The sequence below is a fragment of the Musa acuminata genome, chromosome BXJ2-8 (genome assembly GCF_036884655.1).
Source record: "Musa acuminata AAA Group cultivar baxijiao chromosome BXJ2-8, Cavendish_Baxijiao_AAA, whole genome shotgun sequence".
NCBI lineage: Eukaryota > Viridiplantae > Streptophyta > Magnoliopsida > Zingiberales > Musaceae > Musa > Musa acuminata.
Genome location: NC_088345.1, coordinates 51,441,573 through 51,462,719, shown reverse-complemented (window position 1 = coordinate 51,462,719; position 21,147 = coordinate 51,441,573). Strand labels below are relative to the sequence as shown.

The following is a 21,147-nucleotide window of genomic DNA, read 5'->3' as shown; positions in this document are numbered from 1 at the left end:
CTAAACTATTTCTTGTTCACCTTCATCATAACCTGCCAAGCTTTCCAGGAAATTTGCTTTAAAATATACCTGTTTTTTTTTTGCTCACAGTTGGCTTGGCTTTCACTTTTGTGTCTGGTTCTTTTCTTTTCTCTTCTTCTTCTTCTTAAAGAGACAATGCACACCCTACCAGAGTCCTGAAAACTACAGCAACATAAAGCAATTAATATTGAATTAGGTTTCATGAATGGATCCAATCACCCCACTAACCTCAAACATTACTTTTAACTCCAAAAGACAAGAGAAAGGCACAGCTGTCTACTCCTTTATTAATCAGCCATTTGCAAATAAAACCCTACCAAACTTGTGCACTTATTACTAAACCATTCAGATGTTGATCACTCTGTAGATGTTTAACTCATGACCCCTACAATCCAGAAAGGCTACCATTCTTTTTTGCTGTACAGTTTCTCATGTCACTAGGTACTCGTAAAGAACCCGTTTCTTGTCCATTTGAAGGAGAACCTAATTACCTTCAAACAGTTAAAATGCACCTTTGCTTTCCTGGGGAAATAAAATAATAAATTTGAGACCACAGATTTATTACTGTCATCATAAATGGTGGTTTTGCTGCTACTGGAAACTGTATTCAAGCTTATGATTCTAACTTCTCTGATCAGCTTCAGAGAACAGTAGCGTTTTTTAGTGACCAAAGACATTTTAAGATAAAAGCATCAAGCATAGCTTATTATCTGGGGTAGGATTTCCTATAGGGCAGCATCAATAATGCCAACATAGACAAATTTTTGGATAAATAGATAGGAAAAAAGGAAAAAAGAACTCCAGCTCATGTCATACTAAAATAATCATCTGCATACCATCTTTTATCATGAATCTTTCAGTGTACAGAGAAGAGAGTAAAGGTTTTTACCTCCAGAGTTTTGACTAAAAGACATGCATCCCAGTATACGTTTATTCTATGCTTTTTTATAACAATGCTGCTATAAATTCTACCTTTTGCACAATGTAGTTGAAAGTGTCATCCAAAAGTGCAAATCAGATCATCAACTATCTCACTGTTCAAATAAATTTACTTCTCATCAAGCCTATGGCTTTTCTCCCTGCCACCACTCCACCCTCATAAAGCTCACACTCCCTTCTCTCCTCATACATCCACCAAAACTTGGACTTTCTCCTTCCTTCCTTACAGCAGCCTAGGAACATACAAGAACAGCCTCATTGTTATCAGAGGCAGAGAGAGATGGGGGTGGCCACTGTCACTGAGCTGAAGCAGCTGAGTGTTGTTCCTGCAAAGCGAATTTTCCGATCCAGTTTGAGCACACGGCAGGCCACCGAATGGTAACAGTGCTCTTGTAACCATGCATGAATTCATTTCTATTTGAGTGTTCTACTGATAGTTGTATTGGTATTCCACATATTTGCTTTGGTTCATGAGCTTCTAGACATCTGACAAAAAGAAAAATCTTATGATGGACATCTAATTTCTACGTTTCATCACAAACATTTTCTTCTCCCCTTCTAAACTTTACATGATAAACCTTTATGTCGCCTCATGCATGTTCGCCGCAAAATTCTGCATATTAGTTATCTTTTACGTATCTGTCTCTCTGCTAATTCACAGTGTAATACAGGAGAAGAAAATAATTCTGTCTAAAAGATGCAATACATATGAATTTTTTGCTGCACATTTGAAATCAAATTGGCTTGGCTAGCATGCTGTACATATTTATCATTGCTGGTGTTAATTGGTAAAACTGAAGAAAGCTGAAGAGAAGGAAACAAGAGGATTGGCGACTGTCAACTTCTGGCTATTTAGTGAACTTTGGCAGCAACATAAATGCCATACTACTGTTAGCATTACAAAAAGATGGAACTACTTTTCACCAATGCGTTAAACCTAAGAAATGCACCTGAGTAGATGAGTATTGTCTGAAATAAAGTTCTAGTGAAAAAGATAGGAGGAAAAATGAAAATGTAAGTAGGAATGCTATCTGTCATCAAACGAAAATTTTCACTGCATTAGTTACATCTTGTTCCTAAAAAACATGTCAAACATCATGCTCGCAGAAGACTGTTCTGTTAACTAAACAAATTTCCATTGTGTAGTTCTAACTCTTAAACTTCCTGACCTGACCTTTCAGGCCACTTTCTGATGTTTCTAGTGATCTCACAGTTGAAGTTGGTACATCAAGCTTTGCACTGCACAAGGTGAGAATAACTCGATTTCGAATGACTTAAATCTTTTGGTAGACTATGGTCAAATTGTTGTGTTTCTATCAATTTTCATGAACAGAAACACAACAATTAAAAACATCAGCAGAACATTTATAAAAAGTTCCATTTCATAAATTAGCTCTTCGCTAGCTAGCAAATTTCTTCCTTTTCTTCGATGTTCTTTATCATGATACTATGCATAAACACTTCATAAACAAATGTGAAATGCTTACTTTTAGCAGTTCAAAGCTCACCACATAGCCATCGATCTCTGCAGTTCCCTCTTGTTTCCCGGAGTGGAAGGATCAGAAAGCTCATATCCGACGCAAAGAACTCAAAGGTGACGCGCATCAACCTCCATGGCACGCCGGGCGGAGCAGAAGCATTCGAAATCGCTGCCAAGTTCTGCTACGGCATCAACACAGAGCTCAACCCATCCAATGTTGCCATGCTGCGGTGTGCAGCACATTACCTGGAGATGACCGAGGAGTTTGCAGAGAAGAACTTGGAACTCCGAACAGAGATCTACCTCAAGGAAGCAGTCATCCCCAACATCGTCAACTCAATCACCGTCCTCCACCACTGCGAAAGCCTCCTTCCTGTGGCAGAAGAGATCAATCTGATCAACAGGATCCTCACAGCGGTGGCAACCACCGTATGCAAAGAGCAGCTAACCTCAGGCCTCTCCAAACTCGACCACAGTTTGCCTCATAAGCCTGCAATGTCAGGGGTGGAACCGCCAAAAGACTGGTGGGGGAAGTCGCTGGCAGTGCTGAGCTTAGACTTCTTCCAAAGGGCTCTCTCAGCAATGAAATCTAAAGGCCTGAAGCAGGAGACTGTGAGCAAGATCCTGATCAATTACGCACAGAGCTCTCTCCAAGGACTCACGGTGAGAGACATGCAATCATCTAAAGGTGGCTTCTCAGATGCAGACATGCTGAAGCAGCAAAAGATCGTGGTAGAAACCATCGTTGCCCTGCTCCCGAGCCAGTCAAGGAGGAGCCCCGTGCCGATGGCGTTTCTTTCAGGTCTCCTGAAAACTGCAACCATGGTCTCGGCGTCGACCATCTGCAGAGCAGATCTGGAGAGAAGAATTGGGCTCCAACTCGACCAAGCCATCCTCGAGGACGTACTGATCCCTGCCGCGAACGCTCACGGTGGGTGCCAATCCTCGTTGTACGACACGGAGTCGGTGGCGAGGATCTTCTCCATCTTCCTGAATCTGGAGGAAGAGGAGGAAGACGGCGGTCGTTTGAGAGAGGAAAGAGACGGCTGCTACGAGTTGGATAGCCCGAGATCTCCGAAGCAAAGCGCGATAGTCAAAGTATCGAAGCTTTTGGACAGTTACCTCGCCGAGGTCGCACTGGATTCCAACCTGACTCCATCCAAGTTCATCGCTATTGCGGAGCTACTCCCGGATCATGCTCGAGTTGTGAACGATGGTCTATATCGAGCCGTGGATATCTTCTTGAAGGTAGGTACATATTCCTGTTCCTGATCTTCCATTCGATTGCTGATCATGCGAGAGAAGTGGAAGCGTCTCTCATCATGACGGATCGGATCAAATCGCAGGTTCATCCCAACATCAAGGATTCGGAGCGCTACCGCCTCTGCAAAACCATAGACTGCCAGAAGCTGTCTCAGGAGGCGTGCAGCCACGCAGCACAGAACGAACGGCTGCCCATCCAAATGGCGGTGCAAGTGCTGTACTTGGAGCAGATCAGGCTGCGGAACGTCATCAACGGAGGCCATGACCAGTTCTTCTTCGGCTCCGCAATCGGCCAGTGCGCTCAGAGATCAGGCAGTGGGGTGGGGAGCGGCGCCATCTCTCCCAGGGACAACTACGCGTCGGTGAGAAGAGAGAACAGGGAGCTGAAGCTGGAGGTAGCGAGGATGAGGATAAGGCTGACTGATCTCGAGAAGGATCATGTTTCCATGAAGCAGGAGCTCGTGCGCGCCAACCCTGCCAACAAACTACTCCGATCTTTCACCAAGAACTTGAGCAAGCTGAGCGCTCTGTTCCGGATGAGGGTCGACGTCAAGCCCTTGAGCGCCAAGGCAGCGTCCGATGCCCGTCTCTTGTTTCAGAAGAGGCGGCGCCAAGCCATATGGTGAACCCCGCGGTGTGTATATTCGATCGTGTTTGCGATGACGATCTCGGCATAATGGTTTTCCATAAATTTTGTTCCTCTGTCAAGTCTCCTTCGGGTTTACAAGATCAAATGCAGTCGGTCTTTTCCTGATGAAGACTGTGCATGAAAAGGATCAAAAAGGTTTGAATGTTGTGAATATTTGGAACTTATGACTAGCTTGTTAATCGTGGGAAGTGTTCAAATGGAAGTGCAATCAGCAGTGAAATCATAAGAAGAACAAGCTCTGTGATCCCAAGGAACGAATAAGATAGATGCAATCAGCACTTCCACCAGGAAGACCATGAAGCAGGACAACATTACTTGGCGACAGTACAATCATATGCCATTCTACATCATCCAAGGCTCAGCAAAATCCTATTTGAGAATCAAACCTTGGCTTTCCCAAATGGCTACTATAAGCAAGCCCATCTGGGATGCCATGGGAGATTCGATAATCCATCTAATAACACCTTTAAAATCACCTTGATGAATAATGTGAACAATGATGTTCCCTCCACATATGGGATTTAATGCATAAATAAAGCTTTAAATAAATAAAGATTACGTTATGGATTATACTTTGCTAAAGCTAACTGTCAGCAATTGTGAGAGTTGCTCAAATGTGGCAGGAAAAGAGAGAAAAATAAAAATATCAATAAAGGAGTGAGAGAAATTGTAATGCCAACTATTCTAGCAGTACAGGAAAGCCATATATTAGTTTTTGTGCATACAAACAATTTGAACTAATACTCCTTTTCTCACACATGAAGACGTCAAAGTCCGTCCTAGTAATCGCCAGGTTGAATATATGAAATGTTATGAGAAGCAAGTTATGGTTAGACTCATATGCAACTGCAACAAACAGTTCCTACTCCTTTGAGGTTATAATGAGTAATCCCAAAGCACCAATCACCAAGTACTGCAAGAAACAAAATGAAGAAATCATGGTATACACAATCTAAATTTGATATTTATTCATCTGACAAAGCTTTGGTCTGCAAGAAATATAGATTTTATTTTTGCTGCAAGGCAAAAAAAAAATCTAAATAGGAGAGCAGCCACTATATCTATGTTTGTCATCCCTTAATACTGAAGTGCAAGATTTTCACAATATCTGAATGACAGCTATTTGGTAGAAAACATACCTTAAAAATTGGCTTCTCAGTCATGATGATTGTAACCCAGCCAACATATGGTAAAAACCTGTTACGATTAAGATGTAAATGTCATTCATTGAGACAAGACTGCTGCTGATGATTAACAAAATGGGCTAATGCTGATGGTTGAAGCACAGTTGTGCCAAAGAAATCTAGAAGGAGGATGCAAATCTTAAGCTGAGTAAAATTGGTCTCACCCTACAGCCCGCCCCATGATGTGGTGCTGCTCGAGCCAGAGCTGACCGTGAGCATACAGAACTCGATCATCTTCACCATTATTATCCCCTGAGTATTAGATCAGAAAATTATTAGAACTGTAACCTCTCACCATACCATGCCATTGAAGGAGACGAACAAGGTGGAAAACAAATACAGGAATTAATGTAATTTGGAATCTTGCAAGTTGAAGATACACAAGGCTACATATTACATATGTTAGTTCAAAGGTTAAGCATCCTTTATTACCCAGAGAAATTTAGATTTTACCTTTTGTAAGAATCTGAATTTCTCCAGTATTGTGCCGCTCATGGACCTGGGTATATATAAAAAATAAAAAAAGATAAGAAAATTCAAACCTGAGAAATAGAACCGGAATCCTATTTGAAACACACAAAACATGGGCTCAAGCATATGAAAACTTCATGATCATAGAAGAAAGTGACAATATTAGCACAGGATAAAAGCACACCTTAATTACACGATGAACAATTGGAATATCACGTCCCTGCAAAATTAGATAATAGAATTTCACAAATCAATATTAGTAAATTGCAAAAAATATATGAGTAGGCCTGTGAAATTATCAGCATGAATTGTCAAAGTGTCACTAGTTGCACAAGTATTTGACATATATAAATGAGCGACAAGATTTGTAGAACTATGTAGGAAACTCTATTTAAAAATCGAAATAACAGAAGTATCTCCATATAGATTTTATCAACACAAAATCAAATCAAGCACAATGGTGATCCAGGTGAAGAGCGTGCATATAACAACTGATTACAAAATTTAGCACTCATCAATCTGATTCTACTGTTTATTTCCTTATCCTCGTACCTTGGAATTACATGTCTGATCAGGCAACCAATATGTTACATTTATCTCCAAAATAGAGGTTGAACACTGTAATAATTGTTTTTTATTATTTCTTTGTAATCTTAAAGAAGAGTCATATCGGTTACACTCTTCAGTCATGTATTAACAGATAGGTAGGAGCAAGTTTAAGGATTCTATGAGTGTCTCATTATGATCATTTGACATAATTAAGTATTCTGGGGTCTAATGCCTAATTGTCTTTCCCTCTATTAATCTGTCTCTCTTCTTCGCTTGCCTATTTAGCTCTGCCGCCAACTATCAGTAACTAGTTTCATAAAGCATCTTTATGACCGCATTTGCATGCAATTAACTCATTGTCAAACTCAAGGGAGAAAAGAGCTTGTTAGACCCACAATACAAAATTTACTAATTTAACCATGTCTTTGAGTTTATCGAAAAACTAAATGTTAATAAGATATTAGAATGGATCTTATTAGTTGCAATGAACTCATGATGGCCGTAGAGAATGTAGAAATAAGAATATAATCGATTGTCCCAAAATATTCGCCAAGCATCTTATCTTTTAGTCAAATTACTAGTAGAAAGAACATATGTTATATGGCAGCGGCAGCAAATAATCTTTAGAATAAGAAAACAAACTGAAAACTGAACATACAACAAAATTTCAGGCAATTTTCTGGTTTAGTGAAAAGGGAAGAGCTTGGGAGAAGAAAAACGGTGTAGCTCTTTTTTCCATAATGAAGGGGAAGAACTTAACACTGAAACAGCATGTTACGTTGCTAAAGCCTAAACACAGATCAATAATTAGCATAAACGAGAGGCACTAAAAGTCAGATACAAACTTTAAACTAGTAAATAATTTTGCCAATAAAAAAACCACAAGATGATAGACATGGAGGGGAGTTGGTACCAAAACATAATAAACAGAAGTTTATGGTAGTGTCCACAGTCACAATTGTACTTACATCAACATTGAATACAACTATTTCTCCAACTCGAATAGGATCCTTATTCATCTGCAGGAACAGAATGTCTCCCTGCAACAATAAGAAAACAGTTTCATAGCATAATAAACCTCTGGAAGTTTAAAAAACATACTTCAGCATAGATGCCTAAGAGATTTTTTTTGTATTTAAACAGATAAAAAATATAAAATAATATTTAACATAAATGAGAACATCGTGGAATGAAGATGTCAATTAAGTGTGCTGCAATATCAACTAATGGATACCCTAAAACAAATTTTAAAATCAAAACCATGTTCTACAAACCTAGAACAGTGCCCAAGAATACATTATTCTAAACCAAACCAAAGTCAGAAAAGGGCAAGCTAAGCAAGAAGTGGTTCACAGATCATGGTGCATAAGGAACAAAAGAAAGCTGGAATCTCACAAAATCAAATCACATGAAGGGTTTTAGTGTTAAAATATTTTACTGGAAGTTCATATAACCTTCTTTTTTTTAAAAAAAATATGGGTGCCATGTTTCTTCGTAGAACAATCTTTGAAGAACATTGCTTTGAAGGCCAAAAGTTATGACATATAATATGGGGAGAAAGTAAGCAGTACATACAGCGAAAATAAAATGAACAACTGGTCAGCTTTTCATTGTAATAACCCTTCGAGCCAAGGGAAGGTTCTTTTTGAGTGAAGGATGGCCCCGTATGCTGTCTCCTTCTTTGAACATCAATTTCTACATCTATATCATTCACCCTTTTTCCCGCCCCAACTATCTTTCGTGATATATTCAACTATCTGTTATAGTACTAACAAATATACAAACATTTCATAATAGCAACAATTTCTAAACCAAACATGCCAACTGTTCTGCGTCAAAAATACATTCAATTAAAAGAAACGGGTACCCAAAGGATCTCACCCTCTTGAATCCAGGCTCCATACTTCCCGACAGAACGACAACGACAGGCGATTCGCTTCCCGTCACACACGTCAAGCCTTTCCATACGATGAGGGCCGAGGTCACGATCATACCTGCGACAAATAACCCCAATTACAGCATCAACAAGAGGATTTAAATGATTCCAGTTCGTGCTCCAAGGCTACACAAGGGTTCGGTAGAGAAGACAAGAAAATCAAAGAGAACAGGAAAACCGTTATTCAACAGCGTCATCTCCCAATCTTGGAGAGAAAGAAATACCCTAAGGGTGAGATTATACGACGGGGGAAAACGAACCGAGGCTGACGATCTGGGTGAGTACGTGCCTGATCTGAGTAGATCGGATGGAATCCAAGCTGTCGGCAACCCACCCCATTTTCTTGGTCGCTGTTGCTCTCTTCACGTGATCTCCGCTTACGCTGGCGTCGCCGGCAGCCGGAAGGACCCTTTATTTGCGCCGTTAGCGAAGTCGAGGTCGATACATGCATCAGAAGGGGGGTTACGTGTATCAATTGCCGATTGAAATACTTGTGTCCAAAGGGCGTTATTTTAAAAAATTGAATTAATAATGGTTATTCAAAAGGGGGTTATTTAAACCACCATTCATAATGGTTATCAATAACTGAATTAAATCAATATATATATATATATATAAACTCATGAAAAATCGGATTCTCGATTATTAATTAATATTTTTTAATAACCGACACCTGATCATATCATTAACAAATCCTAACAATAGAAATAGCAAATCCTATATTTACATTAGCAGTCAAAGCCAGCTAAGAAATATTTATATTATTTTAATAATTTTCTTCCATAAATATTATATTAAACTACTGTTGGGCCAAGTATTATTTCGTATAGTTAGTTGTCTTTCGTATATCAGTTCTTATACTTTAAAAACTTTAAAAAATTATATTGACATAGTTATAGTGAAAGTGAAATATTTAGGTTTATTTACTCTAATAACGTCAATTTTATCGATGAAATATGAAAATAAAGGGTAAAAAGATAATTTTAACGTTCGATGATGGAGTCGGTCGTGATGGATGTCGACGTCACTCCCAACTCATATGCTCCAAATCAGTAGCGCTATATGCTCAAAATCCCTAGCATTAGCCTCCTCCAAGTCTGCATCGTGCTCGTCAGTTGATCGCTAAATCTCCTATCACGACTAGTGGCTCCCAAGCATACCACAACGCTTAGCCTCATAGCGAACGGTGAGGACCTCATCGCCATGAAAGCGCTTAACTATGGCTAGGCTTAAAAATCTCCTATCATGACTAGTGGCTCTTAGGCATACCACAACGCTTAGCCTCATAGCGAACGGTAAGGGCCTCATCGCCATGAAAGCGTTTAACTATGGCTAGGCTTAAAAATCTCCTATCACGACTAGTGGCTCTTAGGCATACCACAACGCTCAGTCTCATAGCGAACGGTGAGGGCCTCATCGCCATGAAAGCGCTTAACTATAGCTAGGCTTAACTCATTAAAATTGGTTACATATGTGGGTGTCGGGGGTTGATAGCTTACGAGCACCGACTTGGACTCCACCAACTACAACGATGATTGTGGCAGCGATAAGAGTGATAGGAGCTCTAACGACCCCAACTTCGAGTTGAGGTTGGAATTTGCCTAACGTTATCGTAGCTGGTAGAGTCCACATCGACACCCGTCAACTGTTAACCACCCAAGAGTCGTTAACTGCAACAGAGAGATTTGGTGGCCCGATCATGACAACGAATGGAGAGGACCAACGTTGAAGATTTGAAACACATGAGCTAAGCGCGACATCACCATCCACCACCATTGAGTCTACCACTAAATATTAAAATTATTTTTTATTTTTTATTTTTATATTTTTGTCAATAAAATTGATACCGTTTGAATAAATAAACCTAAATATTCTATTTTCATAATTATAAGAATACTAATATAGTTTTTTAAAATATAAACATCTAAAAATAACTAACTAGATAGGACAATCTATAATTAGTTAGCTCGATGCTCTTACCCGGACTTTTAATTCGATAATTGTCTACCAAGTAAAAAAGATGTATCTGCTGCCGCAACCAGCCAGAAAATGTTGATCCACGTTGGTTGACAAAGAATGCAAGTCCATTAATGATTCCACAAGTTCAGAAGCTTTGGCAACCCAAAGCCCAGCAAATTATGAAGTCAATGACAACAGATGAAACGCAGGAATTTCACCAAGAGTGTAAGGATAACTGCTTCTCATACTACCAGATGATCCTGATGGATATATTAGCATGATCTACGGAAAAGCAAGGCACACAGTCCAATCTAAAACATAACATAGAAGTCACATTGTTAGCCACACAACATTGCTGAAGAGTATATCCACGCCAGCCATAAAGACAGACCACTACTCCAAGCCAAAACACAGCTGATCCAATTCCTTCCAAGTTCTTGGTCTGTTGGAAACTATGAATTCTCCTTTACTGCCTCATCAATTTCGTCGATGTGGTCCAGCATAACTTTCCACTACACAGAACAAGAGAATAATGGATCAACTTGACAAGAGAACACATAATGTAATTAATTATCATTTTATCATATTGTTAATAATCCTATCAAGCTTGTTTGAACTCTTTTCTTGTCTTTTGACAATAAACAGGGGCAGACTGCTGTCCTCCAAATTCATGCATAGATGTAGCAAAAATAGCACTGGTGGATTCAGATTAAGTTTCATCTCATGTTATTGTATTCCTTGGGTTTGAGGCAATCAGCAGTAAATGGGATGGTTTGCATAAGTAACAAGAGCTCAGAACAAAACTAAAGAAGATATGTATACACATACCTGATCCATTGGAAGTGATATACCTGAAGGGCGAAAGCATATAGCTATAATTAGTGAAAAGCCATATGATAGACTTAACAGTTGAAGAATTCCACAAGTTTATACAAAATATGCTCAAAGAAACATAATATTGCTATGTTCAAATGCTAAGGTAAAAAAACAACATGACATGCTAGTGTTGTAGTTTAAACATTTTAAACATTTGTCTTGAAAATAATGATGACAGGAGTTGAATATATATAGAAAAATGACAGTTCACTGCATAAGGCTCCTGGGTTTAGGGAGGCTCAACTTTGACCATACCTGCTGATCCAAAATTGTTGGGACAACGTTTGTTATTGTTATTGTTATTGTTCTAATGCCAATTATGCCTTAATTACACTCTGCTAAACTTAAGTACATATTATCTAATATGTTTAGTTTGCTATATAAAAATATTTATTCAGAAACCAGCATCAATTACACAGAAAAACAATGTTAAAAAATTAGACTTGAAGAAACTACAATTTATTAACACAAAAACATGACCGGTATAATGATATATGCACATGCAAACCTTTGATAAAATACATTCGAAATTTGTAGGCAAACTACCACAAGATTTTGTTTTGCAACACGCCTTCATCAAAAACAAATTTGTATCTGAACTGTTAATTAAATACTATAAGACACAACAGTCACATTCTAAGTGTGTCTTCAAGATGTTACTATCACTGTTGTGCAATGTATTGCTTAATAATCCTAACTACTAAGAAGTGTTTAACTTCAATGATTCAAGGTCTTCAACCTTATAATGCTACAAGTTGGAAACCAATGACAGGCAAATGAAAAGCCCAGACTCTAATAACATAAATGTATGTATAAGTATCTCCACTAAATGAAATATCAACATCGGAGTCATTCAGGCACATATAAGCTATGACAATAGGATTTTCCATTTGCATACCAAATCACATTTACACAAAGAATTGATTTTCTAGTGTGTATACATTAACTGAATAATCTAACTCTGTGAGGGTTAGATAATTCTATCCCACAAATTTATTAGATGAAATATCCTACATCTTGTCATGACAATAATATTATGAGCTTCATTAAAACTGCATTCAGATATACACTAGTGACATTCAATTGCACAAACAAGTACTCTGTAATGGGCCCAGCTTCCTAAGACATTGTCACAGGATCTACCAAAGACCAATACCCTCTCAGAAAGCAGCTTCAAAGTAAAATGAATCTAATCCAAGTTACTTTTCATTTCTTTTCAGATGAGATAAGCCAATAACACAAATTATGTCTGACAGAAATGTTGGATTTCCAATGGTTAATGGCATCATTGGTTCATTACTATTACAATTTTATGTGCTAAATCAGCATTTTTTTTCATTCTACCAAATATAAAGTTTACCACATGAAAAATCTTCAACTACTAATACAATATCTAACTTAAACATTTAAGTCTGTCATCATATTCCTGAATTTTCAAGAATACATTAACAGAGTCTCACAATAGTGGCAATGAATTGCTCCCTTCCCTCTTTACAAATACCAATTGTCAAAAATTTATGTGTATCGATTCCTTAAAACTGTTTTTCCTTCTTCATATATGTAACATATGAAGTCACTCTTCCAAGTTTCATACCCACAAGTTCACCACATTTTTATATCTTTGAACTAGTTCCAACTGGTTTCTTACTATCAACAACTATCAGTTAAATTGTTTTTTAATATTTAGAAAACTTCATACTTTATGCAGGTAGTGATCAGCATTTGAAACATTTCTAAGGACCTTCATAGCTTCATCTACTAACAATATATACAGATATTTTGGGCAAAAAATAAAGGCTAACATAACCCTACAAAAGCTTCTTTGCTCACCCAGCTATCATTCCCTTCATGATAATATTAGGTACAATATTTTTACTTATTAAAAAAAATTAAACTCGAAAAAAAAAATTTCACTGTCCTATATACAAGGAACAAAATTCAAGGTTCCTATGAGAATGAGCTAGAGAATTCTAAATGTTAGATTCACATTGCAAATTCTACCAAACACAAGCAAAAGCAAATTTGAATCAAGAGTTCATTAAGGAAAGGCAAGTAAATAAAAAGTAAAACTTGTAATCAAATTACGTAATAAGAAGTATAGAGCAATCTGTTTTAATATTGCTTAAAGAAAACACTTCAACATCCTTTCCCAAGGCAAATCACACAGTTTAAACTCATAGTTCAAACAACTTGATAAATTTGTTTAAAGAATAAACATGCTTAAGTTGACTATATCGCTATTGGACTCCATCAACCTTAAACTATATTAACTAATATTTCTTTAGTTGGCCATAGAAGACTAAAAAATTGGACTTGAAGAAGACTAAAATTAACTAACAAAAACACTTGATAACAATTGTATGAGTGCATTGGACAAAGTCACGAATTGCAAGCAATCTCTTGCATCTTAACCACTGAAAATCATTCCATAATGTGTATCTGTTCAAAGCAAAATTGAATCTCCATTACTAATAAATTATTCCAAAATCACCAAGATATCCTGTCTACTGTAGCTGATCCTCTATTAAATAGTCCTTATTACTTAGACGTAAGAAGTCAGAAAAGCAAGTACTGCATGATGCATCTTACAGGTTATAAAACTGAAAATTGAAATGCAATTGGTGGCAAATGAGAAGTCCAAACTTCAAGACATTAGCTTTGATTGCAAATAATAAAAAGTATAAAACATAGAATCACTAGGATTTGATCAATCGTGCATGATATAAATCACATTTATTCAAAGAATCAAGTTCCTATTGTATACATCAACTTAATAATCCTATTCCATTAATGCTTGATAATTCTACTTCCCCAGAGTTATAGTTAATGAAACACTCCAAATGTTGATTAATGCCCATAAATCTATGAAAATATAGAGCCACTTCGAATGTAGCATATACACTAATATATCACGAACCTGGAATAGTTCCAATTTCCAAAGAAATTGTTTCAGGAACTATCAGAGAACCATACCCTCTTGGAGGAAAGCTTTGGATTCAGATAAACTTTATCCAAGTTTCTTCTCGCTTCTATCTAAATGACATATCAATCAGATTCATCATGTATAAAAAAGATCCCGGATTTCACAACAGGAACAATTTTGGCACCACAGAAATCTGAATTTCACATCGGTGAAAATTTCATAACTATAGAAATCTTTTATGGTAATTTCTCTTTGCTCATTATCACAAGCTTGAAAGTTTACTACATGAAAGGGCTTCGACTCCTGAAACAATAATTAGCACTAGTTTGGTTAAATTGAAATGTGAAAATGATAGAATGTCTCCATCAAGCCTCACAATAACAATGATAAGTACCTGGAAGGCTTCGTCAAAACTAGCACTAAGCTCACATTCTATTGCCTTATATTTATTGAATTAAATGGCAAGAGATATATCTAAAAACTTTCTACTTTATAACATTCCAATCTTCAAAGTTTATTGGCACCTCACAGCTCATAGAATTATGTCTTTATTCTACACCACCCAACTTCTTCCATCCTAATGCAACATATGAAGTTATTATTCCAATCTTTCATGCCGCCAAATCAACTACTTTTTATATCTTTAAACCAGTCCCAACTAACTTCTTTCCAGACGTTGCTACGAAGTACCAATTAATTTGTTTCCATGTCATTCAAAAAACTCCATACACTTATCAATGCTTTGTACAAACATAATAACTGAGTACCTTAAACTACTGAACATATACTATAACTTTTGGTCCAAAACTATTCTTAGTATGCCAAACCCTATCGAGATAGTAGGCTAACATGATCACGCGCCCATTGTTCCACCCTCCCGATAAGCTTCCATGGTGGTCCAACTTCCACTCCAACAACAGTAAGCACAGTGCATCTTACTTATGAAAAAGGGACACATATTGCACAATAACAACCACCAAATCGATATGACTCGATGCAATATAGGCAATGCTTTCCCTCGTCAAATGGCACAACATAAAACGATAGCCTGAAGGAGGCCGAAAGAAAGAGATAGAGAATACGAAAGGACCTTTCTTCCCCGGCAGTTCCTTGCCATCTTTGACATAGAACTCTCTGATGTCAACCACGACCTTACCCTGCCACAGCCGTACCGAAACCCTCCGGTTCTTCGATATCTACCACACGAACAACACACGTAAGCAAATCCACGACATCGCGATACCCCAAGACTAGAAAAATAAAAGAAGATAAATCTAGGGTTTGTGCGCGGTCCAAACCTGACAGACGACGATGCCATCGTCTCCGCCATCATCATCCGAATCCTTCTTGGCGAACTTCCTGGAGGGAGCAGCACCATCGCCTCCGGCCCCCTCCTCGTTCTTCCTCTTCCACCCCTTCTTCCACATCTCTCCTACTCCTGCGCGCTCGCTACCGCTCCTTCCTCGATGGGCTTCGAACAAAAGCCGCGCCCCAACGATACTTCTTCCATACCGAGAAAGGTCTCCCAATTATGTCATTCTCGATCAAGTCGGATCGGGTATGGACTGGATATTGAGAAACCCGCATCCGAAACCACCTCTAAAGGGAACTCAGATGGGATGTGTTAAAGTAAACATATTCAATATGAAATTATTATTTTGGTCAGATAAGTATTATTTCAAACTTATTCAAACCACCTATATGTAATCATTGAACAACACAACAACCCAAAAAATTTAATTTGTAGTTAAAATTAGCATTTTCATACCACTCCAACATTTTATTATTTACACAAAAAATAATAAAGGCTGAATATTGTGACACCTAAAATTTATTTCTTACTTTCTTGTGCCAATTTATTGTCATAATCCTTTCAATTAACTTCTAATTAATTACTTGAGAGCAGCCAATAGCATATTTAATTTAATTCAGCTTACTAAATGATTCATAAAGGACTCACTGTGCATGGTCCCAATATAAACATCAAATCCCAAGAATTCTCAACTGTGTGATTCTACAATCCACTCAGAATCACAAACCATTGCCTATCCCTCTATTGTCAACAGCAAATGAACACAAAGAAAAGAAGAAGAAGAAGAAGAAGAAAACACATCTGAGATTTACATTTGCTCTAAGACAATGATGACACAGTTGCCTCAACTTCTTCTGGCCTCCACAGTGTCTTTTGAACACACAACAATCCTCCTTTTTCCTTTGAGTAGCCCATTCTGACTTCCCAGTTCAGTGATTTTGCCATGCTCTCGACCTCTTCAAGTGTCTCTGCATTATCCCTTACGATAAGCTTGCCTTGCGGTCTCAGAATCCTATCCACTTCAGCGATCACCGGCAATAGTTTGCATCTGCATATTAACAGTCCCTCCGAGCGAGAGACAAATTGGTCAGTGATGTGATGTATGAACTCCACAGGAGTGCAAAAAGGATATCATGATGCCGACCTCTTCTTTGTTTTGGAGAAGAGATGATCCGCGTGAAGTAGATCATATGATCTAGGATAGGTGCTGAAAGATTCACACCAGTCGTGATACATCCCGAAAAGTCCACGCTCATAAATAACAGGAAGAGTGTCCGGTGAGTCGATGGTGACGATGTTCATCACCCATGCGTTCACCTCTTGCAAAGCTGCAGCAAAACTGAAAGAAGCAGTGATGAGAAACACCATTGTTTGATAGCATGGAAACTGTGTTCAGAAACAAAGGATGGTTCTTAGCTTCACATATATCCTTTCCGATAGCAGAAAGAGCAGCTTAACAATGCATGGTTTTCACGTACCCTCCGTAGACGGCTCTCATGTCCATGACGTTCCTCACACCAGACCAGTCGATCCCCAGTCCCTTGAGATACGAATTGCTTACAACGCGTTTCCAGTGCTGGAAGTCTGCCTTGAAGTCCTCTGGTGCAGGCTTTCCATATACTCCAATCTGTGAGCTATTCAGCCAGTACGGTGGATTCTCCGACCTCTGCGGCCATTGCTGCGGCCACTGTGATCCCCGGACGGCCGAATCCAAAGGTACTTCGTGCATGCACGCTTGCAAGGGGACGTTCCTGGAGATAGACGTGCCATGTGCAAACACGTTGATTCATTGAACTCATACTGCCATGAAATGGAAAGACAAGTAAAAGAGTTACCAGGCGGCGTTGGGGTCATCAGAGCCTTGGCAGAGTGGAGGGCTGCTTTCGCTTCGTTTCGCGTAGCATTCGTTGTTCGAAGGCTTTCTGTATGTTACGATGCCGACCTTGTTGATTTTATCCTTCGTCTTGTTCACCATCTCCCAGCACATGGACTTGGTCAATTCTGTCATGGCTGCAACCATTCACATTCACAGCAGAGGTTAGTGATCATACTACTACACAAAGAATTCTTACAAGCTGATACTAGGAAAGTTCATGTGGATCAAAGAACAATTACCATTCCAGATCTCAACGTCCTCCTCAAGTTTTTGGTAAACCGGTGTGGCAGACCATACAAAGTAACCACCAGGACGCAGCAACCGGTTCAACTCGAGCAACAGCATTCCACCTGCAAGGTATTCCAGCAGATTACCTGTGAGTCACCTCTTCCATGGCATGAAGTTTTGTTCTCGGGTTGAGCTACCTTCGATATGCCAGGGGACCCTACAGCGGGCACAATGGATAACATCAAAGACGATTCCAGGGAAAGGAAGCCTTTTGGTACCCATGACTGCTGAGAAAGCTGGAATTCCTCTTTCAAGAGCAAACTGCACTTGCGCTTCATGCTCATCTTTAGGAGCAAATGACATGGTGAGCACGTCTCTGTCGAATAGATAGCCTCCGAAACTGGCCACTCCACAGCCAACATCCAATACAACACGGCTATTTTGCCCCCAGGCTATTTCAGGCACAGACTACAGACCAGAGTAGCACAGAAGAAATGATCAAAATCATGCTAAAACTGATCAAACAATTTGCACTAGGAATCCATCTTTCATAGAGTAAAGCATAAAATACTAGAGAAACTGATGAGGACTAAAGAACTATTTTGATTAGGAAAAAATTGGAAGCTGTAATCAACATAAAATAGCAGTTCAAGCATGCCATAGAGCTGATGATAGTAATGATACAGCTTTAAACAACAAAAGGAATTGTATATGATGACACCTGATCTGACATTTGAGGCTCCATAAATTGACATCATGAAGACAAAAGTACTTGTAAGCAAGGAGCAGAAAAGAGTAACAAGCAAACCTCCTGGATGAAATCAATGTAGTGCAGTGCTCCGTGCTTGAACTGAGTTCCTCCACCGGGAAAAGTGAGGTACTCACCAGACACTTTCACCCAATTTTGATGCCCCTTTATGGTTGCAAGCTCTGTGTGAGGTACATTATGATACCATATCTGCAGTAACATTAGAACTGTGAAAATGAATTTTCTCTGACATAGATGCAATGAAGAAGAGGTACCTTGTTCCTGCTATTTGGCCACTCGATTGGCTGTTTGTATCCTTCAGGAAGAGGAAGAAGACAGGTGGGAGCTTCATCAGGGCAATGCCTCTCCCGGTGTTCATAGTGCTTAGTAGTCTTGAGCTTCTTGATGGCGTCCTCGTTGTCAAGGCAAGGAATGTAGTCAGGCCCAGTGGAAACATTGCAGAGCTTCCAGTTGTACCCAGTACCATCTTCCTTTGGTGTAGCTTGCACTTCTTTCTCTTTCTTGGACTCGGCAGCTTGAGTAGACCATGCATCATTCTGAGTTCTGGCCGTCTCATTTAGAAGCTCCGACTGAGCTCCGTCGGGAAACAACTCGCTGGAGACACTGTCCTCCGTTTTGTTCCCTGTCCCTGTAATGGTCTCGTTGGATTTTACTTCGGCCTCCTTGTCTTCGTTTTGCTCACCTTTCTCCTCTATCTGACCCTGATCCTTTCCATCTTGCTCTGATGTGTTGTTGCTATCGGACTTCTGTTGCTCATCTCCCTTAGCTTCATCTGAATTCTGCTCGGAAATCTTGTTTTGCTCACCATCTGCTGTTTCATTAACCTTCTGATCTGCTTTCTTTTCCTGTTCACCATCAGTAGTTACTTGGTTAGGCTCCTCTGTGCTGCTCTTGTCTTGGCCATACTCCTGAACACCTTCTTTGATCATCTCTCCACCCTCTGGTTTCTCATCACCATTAGTAGTTTCATCTGAACTCTGTTCTGAGCTTTTGTCTTGCTCACTTTCTGTCGGTTCATCAAACTTCTGGTCGGCTTTCTTTTCCTGCTCACCATCCGTAGTTTCTTGAGAACTCCCTTCCCTGCTCTTGTCGAGGCTATTCTCCTGACCACCTTCTTTAATCATTTCTCCACCCTCTGCAGTGCCATTCTCATCACTATATGTCTGCTGGTCTGCTGTATTTTCCTGCGCACCATTTGCAGATTCTCGAGGATTCTCCTCCGAGCTCCCGTCTTGAGCGTTCTCCGGATCACCTTCTTTTCTCTCACCACCTTCTTTGATCACTTCTTCACCTTCTGTATTCCCGTTCTCATCACTATATGCCTGAGCTTTTGTGGAATCATCATCCTTCTTATCCTTGCCATCCTCCCCAAGCTCGCCTTCTTGGGTCTTTTCTGCCATGTTTTCAGCTGTTTTGTCGAGCAGCTTCTGCTCTTCCGACGACTCGGATTTGGTTTCAGTTGTAGGATCGCTCACGCTGGTGTCGGCATATCTTCTCGTTGCTTCACCGGAGACCTCCGTTGAACTCTCTTCGAGTGGCGTCGAATAAGTCTCGGAAGCTTGTTGCTTCATCTCCGAGTTGATCTCGGTGGCAGACATGTCGACGGGGACTACAGTGGACGATGTCATCATCCAAACACCGACCAAGCAAAGAGCAACGAACACAACAAGGGTCGCTGTCGAGCACTGCGACGACGACGATGACGATGATGACCTCCTAAAGTCCATCGTGGAGCTTTTCCCGAATGGCATTTCGATTCACACACCAATACTGCTCGATCTATGTATCTAAAAGCAGAGTCAAGTTTAGAGAGGTACTCAATTTGTCGATCATCAGAGCGGTTGAGAAGTCCAGATTAAAATGCCAAGAAATCAAATCATGATGACTACAAACTAGCAGGATAACTCACTAATTTATCTCCTGGAAGCGAGAAATCTTCTCCAGTTCAAGCTCAGGCATCCAGTAGCAATGATTGACGCATAACAGAGGAAAATAAAGAAAGCATTCGGGCAGAGAGAAAGATCGCACCTTTTTGAGCTCGACGGAGCATTGGATCGCAAACGAACTAGAAGAAGAGAGAAGAAGATGACAACGCCACACGATTATGAGAGACGAGGAGCGGATTTAGGGAGCAAAAATTACTCCTTTTTGCCGGATAGAAAAGAAAGCGGTGTTTACTGCTTCCAAGGCGAGGAAGCGAGCGACGAGAGAGAGGAGGGTGACCACACGAACCCCGGCTTTGAAGGCGAGCGCCAATATGTGTGCCTCAACTCATTCATCCATTCCCATCTTAGTTAGGCCGGTTCAAATCGAAATCGAACCAAATCAAATCAGAATCGAACCGAACCAAATCAATTTGGTCCAAACTGGTTCAGTAATAATTTAATTTTTAATGTTATAAATAGTTTTGATTTAAGATATATTCTTCTTTAAGTTCGAAGAATCTGTTCAAATCAAATCAAATCGAATTGATTTTAATTTAAAAAAGATTAGTTCTCTGAAATCTAAAATTTCAGTAGTAATATTGAGCTAATTTTAATATCAAAATTTATAAATGTTAATTCATGAGCTAATTTTAATATTACAGTTTAAAATCATAAATTAGTTTTCAATCAATTTGATTAGGTAGGTCGAAATCGGTTCGAACCTATAACGATTCGATTCAAACCTATTCAACATCGTCGTGATCCGAGTACCGATTTAAATACACCT

The 21,147-nt window shown here is 39.3% G+C and overlaps 4 protein-coding genes across 6 annotated transcripts; 1 reads left to right on the top strand and 3 right to left on the bottom strand.

Moving 5' to 3' along the window:
* Nucleotides 1-972: 972 nt before the first annotated feature.
* On the top strand, nt 973-4,505 carry LOC135620136 (BTB/POZ domain-containing protein At1g03010-like). 2 transcript variants are annotated; one of them, XM_065122834.1, is made up of 4 exons: nt 974-1,338; nt 2,142-2,208; nt 2,492-3,688; nt 3,787-4,505. In XM_065122834.1, exons 1-4 carry the CDS (start codon nt 1,241-1,243, stop codon nt 4,327-4,329), a joined length of 1,905 nt encoding a protein of 634 aa, XP_064978906.1. In that variant the 5' UTR covers nt 974-1,240; the 3' UTR covers nt 4,330-4,505. The 2 variants fall into 2 exon arrangements, with proteins under 2 accessions (XP_064978907.1, XP_064978906.1); XM_065122835.1 differs by lacking the exon at nt 2,142-2,208 and having other exon boundaries at nt 973-1,338.
* A 475-nt stretch (nt 4,506-4,980) lies between these two features.
* On the bottom strand, nt 4,981-8,955 carry LOC103995874 (uncharacterized). Of its 2 annotated transcripts, none has more exons than XM_009416598.3 (8): nt 8,753-8,955; nt 8,438-8,550; nt 7,525-7,596; nt 6,192-6,227; nt 5,990-6,035; nt 5,701-5,788; nt 5,492-5,549; nt 4,981-5,265 (listed from the first exon to the last, which is right to left on the bottom strand). In XM_009416598.3, the coding sequence occupies exons 1-8, from the start codon at nt 8,829-8,831 to the stop codon at nt 5,215-5,217; spliced, it is 543 nt and encodes a 180-aa protein (XP_009414873.2). In that variant the 5' UTR covers nt 8,832-8,955; the 3' UTR covers nt 4,981-5,214. The 2 variants fall into 2 exon arrangements, with proteins under 2 accessions (XP_009414873.2, XP_009414874.2); XM_009416599.3 differs by having other exon boundaries at nt 8,782-8,936.
* A 1,708-nt stretch (nt 8,956-10,663) lies between these two features.
* LOC103995875 (RNA polymerase II transcriptional coactivator KIWI) lies at nt 10,664-15,758 on the bottom strand. The gene is made up of 4 exons (XM_009416600.3): nt 15,549-15,758; nt 15,341-15,446; nt 11,280-11,302; nt 10,664-10,963 (listed from the first exon to the last, which is right to left on the bottom strand). The coding sequence occupies exons 1-4, from the start codon at nt 15,675-15,677 to the stop codon at nt 10,904-10,906; spliced, it is 318 nt and encodes a 105-aa protein (XP_009414875.1). The 5' UTR covers nt 15,678-15,758; the 3' UTR covers nt 10,664-10,903.
* A 589-nt stretch (nt 15,759-16,347) lies between these two features.
* LOC135618275 (probable methyltransferase PMT25) lies at nt 16,348-20,630 on the bottom strand. Its single transcript, XM_065119154.1, has 9 exons — nt 20,464-20,630; nt 18,690-20,222; nt 18,475-18,624; nt 17,864-18,134; nt 17,678-17,788; nt 17,398-17,572; nt 17,041-17,313; nt 16,707-16,901; nt 16,348-16,610 (listed from the first exon to the last, which is right to left on the bottom strand). The coding sequence occupies exons 2-9, from the start codon at nt 20,184-20,186 to the stop codon at nt 16,382-16,384; spliced, it is 2,901 nt and encodes a 966-aa protein (XP_064975226.1). The 5' UTR covers nt 20,187-20,222; nt 20,464-20,630; the 3' UTR covers nt 16,348-16,381.
* Nucleotides 20,631-21,147: the final 517 nt, after the last annotated feature.

What these genes read in the sequence shown, in the direction of transcription:
- LOC103995875 (XM_009416600.3), bottom strand. Translation starts at nt 15,677, where the DNA reads ATGTGGAAGAAGGGGTGGAAGAGGAAGAACGAGGAGGGGGCCGGAGGC. An exon ending in ATGGCATCGTCGTCTGTCAG is followed by an intron (nt 15,447 to 15,548) that starts GTTTGGACCGCG and finishes TTCGTGTGGTAG; the next exon opens with ATATCGAAGAACCGGAGGGT. An exon ending in TATCACTTCCAATGGATCAG is followed by an intron (nt 10,964 to 11,279) that starts GTATGTGTATAC and finishes TGTTCTGTGTAG; the next exon opens with TGGAAAGTTATGCTGGACCA.
- LOC135620136 (XM_065122834.1), top strand. Translation starts at nt 1,241, where the DNA reads ATGGGGGTGGCCACTGTCACTGAGCTGAAGCAGCTGAGTGTTGTTCCT. An exon ending in ACACGGCAGGCCACCGAATG is followed by an intron (nt 1,339 to 2,141) that starts GTAACAGTGCTC and finishes CTGACCTTTCAG; the next exon opens with GCCACTTTCTGATGTTTCTA. An exon ending in CAAGCTTTGCACTGCACAAG is followed by an intron (nt 2,209 to 2,491) that starts GTGAGAATAACT and finishes CGATCTCTGCAG; the next exon opens with TTCCCTCTTGTTTCCCGGAG.
- LOC103995874 (XM_009416598.3), bottom strand. Translation starts at nt 8,831, where the DNA reads ATGGGGTGGGTTGCCGACAGCTTGGATTCCATCCGATCTACTCAGATC. An exon ending in TGGAGCCTGGATTCAAGAGG is followed by an intron (nt 7,597 to 8,437) that starts GTGAGATCCTTT and finishes TTATTGTTGCAG; the next exon opens with GGAGACATTCTGTTCCTGCA. An exon ending in TTGTTCATCGTGTAATTAAG is followed by an intron (nt 6,036 to 6,191) that starts GTGTGCTTTTAT and finishes ATATATACCCAG; the next exon opens with GTCCATGAGCGGCACAATAC.
- LOC135618275 (XM_065119154.1), bottom strand. Translation starts at nt 20,186, where the DNA reads ATGCCATTCGGGAAAAGCTCCACGATGGACTTTAGGAGGTCATCATCG. An exon ending in GATGACCCCAACGCCGCCTG is followed by an intron (nt 17,314 to 17,397) that starts GTAACTCTTTTA and finishes GTCTATCTCCAG; the next exon opens with GAACGTCCCCTTGCAAGCGT. An exon ending in TTCTCCAAAACAAAGAAGAG is followed by an intron (nt 16,611 to 16,706) that starts GTCGGCATCATG and finishes GTTAATATGCAG; the next exon opens with ATGCAAACTATTGCCGGTGA.